The 12,058-nt window shown below is 37.7% G+C and overlaps 1 protein-coding gene and 1 long non-coding RNA gene across 2 annotated transcripts in view; one reads left to right on the top strand and one right to left on the bottom strand.

The window, feature by feature from the left end:
- Positions 1-2,762: 2,762 nt before the first annotated feature.
- LOC106937190 (uncharacterized) lies at positions 2,763-3,200 on the bottom strand. The gene is made up of 3 exons (XR_001422337.1): positions 3,156-3,200; positions 2,928-3,083; positions 2,763-2,856 (listed from the first exon to the last, which is right to left on the bottom strand). It is a non-coding gene; the product is annotated as an uncharacterized LOC106937190 (long non-coding RNA).
- A 7,359-nt stretch (positions 3,201-10,559) lies between these two features.
- Positions 10,560-12,058, top strand: part of LOC106937192 (E3 ubiquitin-protein ligase DTX3L-like) — a 25,090-nt gene continuing 23,591 nt past the window's right edge. The window contains exon 1 of the mRNA XM_015018591.1: positions 10,560-10,963. Within this exon, the coding sequence (XP_014874077.1) occupies positions 10,937-10,963 (27 nt within the window). The 5' untranslated portion in view covers positions 10,560-10,936. The remainder of the gene's footprint in view (positions 10,964-12,058) is intronic.

Here is a 12,058-nt window from a genome sequence, read left to right as displayed (position 1 = left end):
ATGACTTCATTCAGAATTTCATCTAGCAGTGCAACAAAAATGAACTTCCTTTGCCAATAACAATATCAATAACTGTGTGTGTGTGTGTGTGTGTGTGTGTGTGTGTGTGCAAATGATGAAAATTAAAAAAATCCATATTGATTGTAAGAAAACAACAATCCGAGGGATAGAAACACATGTAAAGGGCAGCATGAGAAAATAAAAAAGGAATCCAAAGACTGAAGAAGCAGAAGAATAAATGACCAGAATGCAGATGGGGAAGTTAATGACAGACATGCTTAGTGCATCAGGAAAAATTGTTCTGTAGTGTGACCCTAAAACAGAAAAACTAAATCAGAATCAGCAGTCAGCCAGAATAAAATGGTTAAAATATGCTCACCTCACATTTTTCTTAGTTCATGAATTTCCTATAGGACAGTGGACATGAATCTCACACCAAATGTAGAATCACAAGAGATCTACATAAACACAAAAATTAATGCAAATTGACCACATATTAAATTCTGAATAAGAAGTTGGAATGACACACTGAAACTAGCTAAAGTCTGTCAGTATTTCGAAACTATTTCTGCTGCTATGTTCAAATCGTTATCAGCTGGTTTAATAACAACATAGTCAATAAAATGTTTTCACTTTAGTAAAATATTGGAGATCTTCACAAAGGTTAAAAAGCACACCAACGGTAAAGACTACAGCTCCATTTCAAAAATTCTGAATGTTCTGCTGAATGTTTATGGAGTTCATTATGGAGAAAAGAACATTGGTAAGAACAAAATTTCAGCATAAATTTTCTCTGTCAAAAAACCTAGGACCTAGTGTCCTAGTGTCCTAGGAGGTTTTTTGACAGAGAAATAAAATAAATGCTAAAAATAGTTGTCATTAAACCAACGAGCACTTGCATTATGCTTTAGAAGAACCAAGAAACAGCAGGTACACTTTTCCCACAAAGACCATAAGTTAAGTACGCTGCGGCAATGGCCTCTATCTACATTCACTGCCCAAGACTCACCTGCTGAAGAAAATGCAAGGCTAAGCTTGTTTCAAGTTTGCTGCAAAAGATTTGGACAAACCAGTGAAATACTAGGACAAATACAATACATAGTCAGGTCAAATGAGGCCAAAGCAGAACTCTTTGAATGTCACTGAACACATAACTAAAAGTGAAGTTGGCAGGTTTGAACATCATGCTGTGATCATACATCATGATATATGGTTCTGATACACTTCCTATTTGAAGAAAGAAGTTATTCAGAAATTGAATTCTTAATAAAATCCAAAGATAAAACAATTGTAGAATTCCAAGCAATACAATAGTCTCAAACACACCATAAGGAAACTAAATTTGTTTCAAAAAATTAAATAAAGCTGTTGAAATTACCCAGCTTAAAATATGACTTTTCCAAATGATGATCAGAGTGCATGGAAAGGATTCCTAGAGCCTTCTAGATTTGTGTAGAACAGTACTTCTCAAATAGTGGGGCGTGCACATCCCAGTGAATCATTTGCATTCTCTCTTTCAATCTGAGTACTCTTGATCAAATGTTACTGATTTACTTAATAAACTGAACTTGGAAGTTATTTTGAGACTTAGAACAATTAAACAGCTGTTTTGATAATAAGGTCATACAATGCTTGAGACAGTGGTTTGTACAAATAATTATTAAATATCAGATTTGTAGGCAGCCTGAGTTTGTACTACCAACGGCAAAAGCAATCTGAGGTGAACCTAAGGTGCCAGGAGTGCTGCAACCAAGGTTTAGCAAACAAATTACTGCTACAACAGAACACTGAACAGCTATGGAAAAGAAGATGGAGTCAACCGAGGTAGAGGCATTACAGTTGGAGATAATAGGACTTTTGTGTACACTGCCTGCAGAAAGCCTAAAAGAACTTGTGATTTTCTCACCATTGCTGGGTCAAAATTTGAACATGTGACAGGATAGAACAGAACATTGCTCATCTTAATGATTAGTAATCATCTACAGCAGGGGTCCCCAAACTTTTTCCTGGGAGAACCACATAACTTTTCCATTCTCTGGTGGGGGGCCGGAGTCAGTTTGTAACAGAAAAAGTGTGACGATTGCAGGAGTGCCTAAATGTAAAAATTTATTGTTTTCCAGAAAGCACAATCAAATAACCCTCTCTGGCTTCTTCACAGAAAAAAATCCATGAAATAACACTATTTATTAAATAAATACCGTATTTTCCAGACTATAAGCCCCACCAGGCAATAAGCCACAACCCCAGTTTAAAAAAAAAACAGTAAACATATAACATACACATACATACACATATAAGCCGCAGATATCTCTGCTGCTCCAGTTTTTCCACAACGATGCAGCAGCAGCAGCAGAGGGGGGCGGACACTCAAAATTTGAGTCATAACAGGTCAATTGAATGTCATATTTATTACGGTTGAAAAAGAAAAGTTGCCAAGTTTGGATTTAACTGAACTGATTACAGTAGTTTCCGAATGGTAACTGTAACAGTAAAAGTGCTGATCCTTCGTGTCTGCTACTAGCATGTGCTAAATGAAAATGGGCGCTTCTTCTTCTTCTTCTTCTTCTTCTTCTTCTTCAGATTTCAACGGGAACNTGCATCCATTATTGTTGCACTACTGCCATCTACTGGATCCTAACATATATATCTCAAATTCTCATAATGATCCCAGTATTATTTAAACGAAAAATCTTCTTTGTCCCCTCAATGTCATGGTTTTAGGAATGTTCCGAACCTACATGCATCAAAACACTCAGGAAGACTGAAGATTAAGGGTTTTATTTACAAACGAAATAATGTGGTACGAGTTGGAGAAACCATAAACAGCAGGCAGGTCAGAAGCGTCGGGGCTGGGCTCTGAAAAGACAGATCCGGAGAGGTGAGTATACGAGGCCGGCAGAGCTTGGGGAATAACGTACTGGGCTTACGGGGTCCGAAGAATGTCTGCTCGGGGAAGCAGAGGGAGAGGGAAGCTGACTTGGTGATGCTCGCTGCGTCAGGACACCCAGGGAGAGGAGATCCGGATCCCTGCTAGCGGGCTTGACTGATCCCGGACTTGATCTGGTTTCCGGGCTCGATCAAACCTGAGACGAGGAGACGTGAGGTTAGAACAAGAACGTGTCACAACACAAGGCTTTCCAATGGCTCTCAGTTACCACAAGGGTCAACACTCTGGCGTGGAAGTGTTGGCTGGAGGCTCCTCCTATAGTCCTGGAACTTAACGGATGATCTGCAGGCAGGGGCGCAACTACATATTATTCAGGTGGATGCGACAACATAAATCGGCGCCCCACCTCCCCCCCAAAAGGAAGGTTCGTAAGGGTGAAGGAGCGTAAGAGTGCGGTGAAGTGTATGCGAAGGCATCATCGGGGCGCCGCCCCCTCCAGACAGGGTTTTGACGCCCCCTCTGGTGCAGCACCCCTATGCGTTGCATGCGCTGCATACCCACTTTTTGCCCCACTGTCTGCATGTGTGTGCTGACACACCTGCAAGGTGGAGCATCAGGAGAGAGCTGGGGGAACCCCCTGGTGGCGAGCTGGCGGCAACACGGTGACAGAAGACGACAACATTCAATGCTATTTAACTGACCAACAACATTCTCAAATTTCAATTCCCTATTAAAACCTAATTCCGTTTTAATGGGCGCTTTCTTCTTTTATTTCCAATTTTGACTTCCAATGATTCACTTCCTGCTAAAGAGCCCCCTGGTGGTTGAAGAAAAATCCAAATGTAAGCTGCACCGGGCTATAAACTGCATGGTTCAAAGCTTAGGAAAAAAGTAGCGGTTTATAGTCTGGAAAATAAGGTACATGAAAAAAAAAATCTAAATGCTCTCTGGTATTGTTCAGGAGGCGGGACCAAATGGGGAGGTGGGCCGGATCCGGCCCACGGGCCATACTTTGGGGACCACTGCTGCCACTGCTGGAGACGAAAGAAATAACATCGTGTCCGTGTTTTCATTATTCCCTTTTACAGGGGCGTAACACTATGAACCGAATCTTTCTTTAGCAGTTGAGGTTCTGCAGTATTATTCACAACCGCTCCTCTCCAACCCAGATCCCGTCAGCAGCAATGCAAATCGCCTGGTAGTAACGTCAGGTTAAAGTGAAGCAGAGAGCGAACAGCGAGCAGGCGGTACCGGAGCTTTGAAGTGCATCACGGTGAAACTCGCGGTATCTTTTAGTAATGTCTAATATAAAAACAGATATTCTTTATATGTCGGTGGGACCGACTCAGACTGCATTTAGTCCAAGAGACAGTCTCTTGGGTAGTCTGATAAAATTAAAGTTATAGTTTTCTCTGCAGATGAACCACTTCTGTGTTTAGGGGCGAGGAGGGTTTTTCTCGCTATTGCGAGGACAATTACGAAAAATAAATATAACGGTTTTTCTAATTTCAGCATGACGTTTTTATACACAAACAAGTATATATTAAAAAAAATATTCTTGCCCATAATTTAGAGTCAAAGGGCGCAGATCAGCCCCCCTCCTCTTGACCATCGGCACCGGTCTTAATAACATGGAGGCAGAGAAACTGAGAATCCTCAGTCGTTAATAGACCGAAAGCAGCCACAGCCAAACTATTTTATTATGCAAAATTATAATTAGCTAAATATTATTGTTGAGGGGCACAAGAAGGCCTCCTGACACACAGATAAAACAAAAAATAAAAATTGGGGAAAAAAAAAGAAAAAAAAACGGCACTAGGTGCATCAAGGATTAAAGAGGCAGGGGCTCAAGCTCTCTCTGCCCCCCTCCTACCTCTGCATGCCTGATAGTTAGGCACACAGGAATGCTAAGGTTTTTTTTTTTTTTCCATATGGAAATAAAGGTTTTCCCTGTACAAAAAGGGACCCAAAGTATTGTGAGAGGCCTGTATGGGATAATGCAATACAGTTGCTGAAAAACTCCAAAAACAAAATTAACGTTGACTTGATTAACATAAAGTATTGAGTAAGAGGTGATACCATCATTTTAAATTAACTGTATGGGTTATATATAAAAAAAATCTCCAAAACTGATGGACTCTTTCATTCGATCCCCACCATATCACAGCAATATTTGCATAATAGATTCCTTTGAAAACTAAAATAGATTTACAAAACATTCTGTCATTAAAAAATGTTCCATGGCCCCCAGACTTAATATTTGGTTGACCAACCAAAACACAAAAATCCAACTTCAGGAGTTTCAATAAATCAAGTGACATATTTTTGGTGTACTGAAGGAAAATGTATGTCAAAAATAATATAGAATATAGAAATGTTGCAATATTGTACAATGTGTTTTCTCATATTTTTAAATTAGCATTAAAAATAATATGTTTATGGGATGGGTGAAAAATTATATTGATTCCCATTCCTTCCCTTGCTCCTAGTTTAGTCCTTGCTATGCAATTTGGTAAGTTTCCAGAAGAACTTTAATAAAATTAAGTATTTCTGCATGATGAGTTCATAAAAATGCATAGGATTTCAAGATAAGCAGATTTTCTTATTTATTTACTAAATTGCTTACCTCTGTATCAGCTTCATTTACCAAAGATGCAGTGTCTCTCTTCCACTGGTGTGGGTAGATTTGATGTCGATAAAGCAACAAGCCAGAAAAAAAGACATCAAGACTCCATGACCCACTTTCAATAAAACCCCCTCATTTATGTAATGAGTCCAAAATGCAAAGAGAAATGCATACATGAGCTACAAGAAATAGGCAGGCATAAAAAGCAGAGGGAGTCTTAAAACTGAATAAAATATACAAATGACTCACTGGCACAAGAGGGAAAAAAAAAAGGAAAAATTAAGTGTGACATTAAAAGTGTGTACAGGACAAAAATATTTCACCACACTAGTAAATAAAATCTAACTAAAACTTGACACGTAGCATGTCTAATAACTGGTTATTAGACATTAATGTTTTTTTTTCCTTTTGTTTTTGTTTTACTTCAAAAATTAGCACATACGCTGATTCCATAAATCCTCTCCCAATGCATGAATGGCAGGAAAACACATAAAGCTGGACAGGCTTGCAGAGTGGGCTCTGGACTGGTAGTGAGAGGCTTTTCACCGCAGTTGATCATGTTTGACAGACAGCTCTAATATTTCACACCATTTACACGGAACAATGTGGCTCCGACCTGCTGCATGTTCAGCTAAGATTCTCTCTGCTACTGCAAATTCCTCATACATTGATCTTTTTCTACTACCTATGCAGTTTTTGGAAGAGCTGTTTTGCTGCCATCCAACTTCTATGATCAGATTAGAATTTGGACTTAATCCCTCAGCAGGATTTTTTCAATATTCCTAATGTAGCCTACATTCTATTGGCTGAATTTGACAGATGTCTAAACCTCTTCAATCCAAACTGTGTGATATTTTCAAGCTGTGAGAGCTCAGTGTACTCAGGATGCTGCCTGAAATACTGAAAATATTTTACTTGATGTGTGTTTTACCCAGCTGTAGGCCTGATAATACCATCATTTAACATTTGAGGACATATTTTCTGATATAATTCACACATTCAGATGAATAAACCCATCAACAAACTCAAATTTGATCTGACGATGCGATGCTGGCCACAGCCTTCAAAACAGCCTGTTTGTGCTTTTTGCCATACTTCTATCCAAGCCCACAGCAGGCCAGTCAAAGCCCTGACAAAATGTTCCTCCTCGATCCCAGACACTTTCCAGCAGATCATGCAGGACGGGTGGGGTGGATGGGTTTGTGGCTGGAATCCTGATAGTCCAGTTTGACAGGCTGATCAGTGAGAGTCAGTCAGTGTTGGAAAAAAAAAAAAAACACCAAATCACCTGGAGAGCAATAGCTTAACTCTGGACTATGACATCTTACTGCACTGCAGTCTAAGGTAGCCTATTGAGATTATAAAATCTAATGGAGCTAACACTGAAAATATCATCGAATTAACTAGACTGAACCATCTAAAGAAGAAAATATTTCTACATTATAAACGTGAACAGGTAAGGCCTATGGGTTATTTTATATGGGGTTCCTTAATTTTGCAGGCAGGTGGACATCTAACCTTATGCTAATATAGCCTAAAAAGTCTGTAAAATTTCTGTCAACGAAGATTTGCGTCATAGCCTCTGTACGTTCCTTTCAGCTGGGCGGGGTGCGAGGCAGGTGGCTGTAAACAAACTGACGGGTGTGGTGGGCCATGGATAGCAAAGCAGAAAAGAGGAAAATAGCCAAGGAGAGATTCTGAATCATTTACATTCATTGCGGAAAGGATTACCTGAATGTTTGCTCTGTAGCGAGAAGTTGTCAAATAACAAAAAGAGAGCGCACCTTACTGTTAAGCCGCACCTAAAATTTTTTGGGGAAAAAAAAAAAAAATGGAAATGTACATGTATACAAGGGTGTAGATCCCATCTCATTATTGGGGGGGACCATAAACAGGAACATTTCTTAAGACCAATTTTGGGGGTGTCGGCAAAGTTACAGTGAAATGTAACGTAATATGTGGTTTAAAGAGTTTTTAAACCACATTCAAGCTGCAGGACCAAAAATGTCTAGTAATACACATCAAAAGTGTTTTTCTCAGTAAGCAAGTTGAGAAATAAAACTAAAATTTAAATGTTGCTTCTATATGAGTTTTGTTCAGTCTCACTGATCAAATCTCTACTACACCTTTATAAAATTTTAAGGTTCTAAATAAAAAAGCTTTAATGTGTAACTGCTCTTAATAAAATTCCTCATAAGCAGTGATTTATTGAAATAGCTCCCAATACAAGTTATGGCCTATGTAAATTATAACTTAAGTTGCTTTATTTTTAAGCCTTTTTTTAATTTTGCCATGTCTTGGGTGATGGATAACCAACAGGTAGATAGAAATGAATATTCTGGGGGATATTATAACTTAAACGTAACATTTAAGCTCCAGAGCTTATATAGAAAAATATTCAGATTTTATTTTGTGGTTTTAAAGGCTTTAATGTTGAAGATGGTGAGAAATAAAGGCATAACTTTCTGTTTTTTTCTATCTGTTCTTGGTTCCCACACTCTGAGATGGTCCGAGATGGTCCTCTTGCTCAGCCCCTCCCTCCCGTTTCAAACTCTTCTAATTAACTAAAACTTAAAGAGTTAAATGTGAATGAGATGTTTGCTACCTTTGACAAAAAAAAAAGCTTAAGTCTATGAAAGCAGTGTAGCAGTTTTGCTAATGAGACAGCTCATCATAATTCAGCCAAAGTAAGAAAATAACGAACTGCAGTCTGATCTTTATTGTTGATGTGTTTCTTCTTATTGAGCAGTGAAAGAAAATAAAAGGTGTTACATGTCTTTTAAGTATTTACTTACTGGAAGGTTTTATGTTTGTGCTGCAGAGCTACAGCTAACTCCTCACTTCAGTGGCTCTGATAAGCCTGTGCTGTTCAGCGCAGATGATGCTCTTCCTTCACTTTGGACTGAACCATTGTTCTAATAATGGTAGGGGGGACCTAAAAGTTAATTCTAACTTTTCTGAGATAAATGGCAGATTTAGTTTGTTCTTTGTTTCTTTTGCCTTTTCATATTGATATTATTTAAATGCAAACGTTTCTTCAAAGATTTTATTTGGGGGGGACAATTCTAGACTTTTCCAAGATTGGGGGGGTCCGGACCCTCCGAACCCCCGGGATTTACGCCTATGTATTTATAAGCGCATTGCTTTACTTTTACAACTGTAGATTGCGTTTTATTGCATTTCGTTTGTTGCCCAGATAAGGGGCACGTTATGCACGTTCCGTTTTGTTGTTTTTTCGCACGTTCTTTCGATCACACAGTTAACGGTGATCGAACAGTAATTTACAAAGAGCGATCGTTATGCAAACTGCATTTGGGGGCAGATTTTTCGAGTTCCAAAAGGAAAAAAAAACGACCCTTTCCCTGCTGATCTTCATAATAAAAAAATACATCAAAAATCTGAATTCTTTATTGCATTTCTTTAATTTCATCAATGCAATGAAACATGATACATTAATATTGTAACGGAAGGTAAATTTGAAGCACCGCAATCGAGTAGTCACGTGGTGCGTCATTCCGTCCAGGACCCACTGCAGGGAAAATAAACATTTAATCATGAATGCTAAATATGTACGCACTTAGTCATTTTGATAATAGTGTAATATAAACACTTAAAGCCTGTTTTGCTTTCATTATAAGCCTTATATAAGGCTTTTAATTTTTTGCGGCTCCAGACATTTTTTTTTTTTTTTTTTGGTCCAACATGGCTCCTTCAACATTTTGGGTTGCCGACCCCTGGCACAGTATGTCATAGAAGAAAAGAACACCCACATCATATGGAGCTCTAGTGACCTCTGCTGGACGACCCATGACACTGCAGTGAATACATGGATAAGACATTTTTCCTCACTGTCTGACATTATTCAGAGTCAGACCATACTTTTCCTATTTTCAGAAAATTCTGAGGTTTGCATACACCAACACCAACATGGTGAGGTCATAATTTTGTAAGTTTCTGACTGTCTTTTTCAAAACACTCATTTGAATTTAGGAAGTGTGCTAAAGTGATGGCAAAGAGGCCTTCCAACCTCAGAGACTTGGAGCTCATCAACAAATACATCAGATAAAAAAAAAAAAAGAAAAAACCCAGTGTAAATATGGAGAAAGCTGCTTTGTAATTAAAACCAGAATCTGATGGTTAGGTAATCCCCTGGTTTTTCCATTGAGGAGGATTTCAGTAATGTTCATCATGAAAATAATATAAATTAACATAATACTTGAAAAAATAAAACAATTTAATCTTTTTATATTGTCTTATTGTGTGTTGCCCGGTCTGTCACAGAAGAAAAGAACAAAAAGAACAACCACATAGTTATATAGATCTGTAAAAAAGAGTGTTTGCCCCAACGGAGTTCCCCTGTTTTTTTTGTTTTGTTTTTTTTTTTTTGCTTTTGTTTTTTGGGGCAACAGGGCATTGTCACAACAGAACACTTCTGATTATGAAGCTGATAAAGATAATCGGATAAAAACAAAAACCTGTATTCAAGTGATTCTATTAATTGAAATTAAGGGAGAAGAATCTGGCCAAACCAACCTGGCCCTTTGGGGAAAAGTAATTGCCACCTAATAACTAGTTGTCTCTCCTTAGCAGTGACAACACAAAAATAGTCATGGTTTTTCTACAAAAAGATTTTTGAAAAAAAATGTAAGATATTTTATGTCAAAATGAAAACTGGTCAAAAAGGTCAGTAGGCTGCATGGGTTGAAAGGCCATTCAGATAGGAAAACATCTTTTACATAATTAAATATATGTAAACTGAATTGAACTGAATTGACAAAGATCTTCATTTAAGGATAAATCCTTTATGGTCTGATGAAATGTTTGTCCACATGACCAACATTACATTTTGATGCACCTCACAAAATGAATAGCTTCATGAAGTAATAACTTAATGTTGAAATACTTAGGCAACATTTTAGGACATCACACAGTTAAAGTTTAAAAGTTGGTATGGAGTGTATGTTATCTTCTAAATTTAAATTGAAAGAAAATTAATAAATTAACAGAATCTATTTTATTACTTTAGCATTTAGCAAATAGAAATAATCTGAATAACCTCAACTGGCATAAAACAAAAAAAACCTTTAATCAGATTTAATGTAAGACGGTGTGAGAAATATAAAATCTATTCCTGAAGTCTGATAACTTACATGGTCTTTCGTCAAATGATTACAGTATAATTATTATAGGTTCGAAATGAAGATACCGTTCATTACTTTTGCGTTTTAAGAGCAGGTACTGAGAGTGTAAACTCCACACAGATACTAAAGGTCTTTCACTTGTCGAATTGTTTCTGTTATTCCCATTATTACCTGCAGGGGGAGACGTAAGGCGAAATAAAAGGAGCTGAAAGCGAAACCAGGTTTCTTTGAAGCAGGCAACCCGCCTTGTTAGCTCAGATTTACCAACTAAGCTGCAGAGAAATGACTTGTGATCGCAAAAAGGACGAGGTATGTTCATTTAAACTACTTCTCCAGGACCGCTGAGCGGTAGCTGGGCTTGTGTTTTGTATAGAAACTAATGTTGTTATACTATTGTTATTAGTTTGACTCGCATACCAACCAGCTTGTTTTTTTAATGTCATGTGTGTATTTTTAAAAGTATATATAACAAACGAAGACTATTCTATGGTATTCTACTTTATGCTTGTTGAAAAGTGTGGCAAGTTGTCAGGTAACACGGGAAGAGGACTTCCTGTTGGAACGTAGATTTTCCGGTGTTATGGATTAACTGGTGGCTAAATTAACTGGTTGAAACCTATGCGCACCACAGATGTTTCTAAATTGTAGGTGGCTGCATCAATGCCTGTTGAAAAATGGTACCTGTGTGACAAACCGTTTGCAAAACTTTACTATAAATTCCATTTGAAGCATACATGTTTAAAGTTACATGTTACATGTTAAAATTATGTTTCAAAAGAAGTGTCTACAGAACAGCATTCACTGCGCTTCGAAAACGCCACATTTGAGCATAAACAGATCAATGAGAAACACAATCACAAAGCTGAAGTTGGGTTCCTATTCTAGCTTCCGATTCAGGAAGTGGCAAAAGGGCGATTCCACTTAATTTTTCACTACCTTCTGCATCTTTAATCGACTCTAGTTTAAAAACTAGAACACCTCAACTCTTCAAACCTGGACTGGATTATTCTGCTCTAATAGAAGAATATTTAAAACCTGTTTGTGATTTGTGAAACCTTTTTCTGATTTGTAAAATTTAAAGAACGGGTGATTTCACTTCTATTTCTTTAACTTGGTCACATGAGGACTGCTCTAATTCCAAATCTACAACACCTAGACTCTTCAAAGCTGGACTGGATTATTCTGCTCAATAGTAGAATATTTATAACCATGTTTGGGATGTGTGAAACTTCAACAAAGGGCAACTTTTGCCATTTTTTTTCGGTCTTGATCACACAAGATCTGCTTTAATTCCAAAACTACAACACCTAGACTCTTCAAACCTGGACTAGATTATTCTGCTATAATAGTAGGATATTTATAACCATGTTTGGGTTTTAAATATTCAGTTTGAAGAGGAGAATA

The sequence above is a fragment of the Poecilia latipinna genome, unplaced genomic scaffold (assembly GCF_001443285.1).
Source record: "Poecilia latipinna isolate Pla-1442-1.1 unplaced genomic scaffold, P_latipinna-1.0 Scaffold2292, whole genome shotgun sequence".
Classification (NCBI taxonomy): domain Eukaryota; kingdom Metazoa; phylum Chordata; class Actinopteri; order Cyprinodontiformes; family Poeciliidae; genus Poecilia; species Poecilia latipinna.
This window is presented reverse-complemented; position numbering and strand designations above follow the sequence as displayed.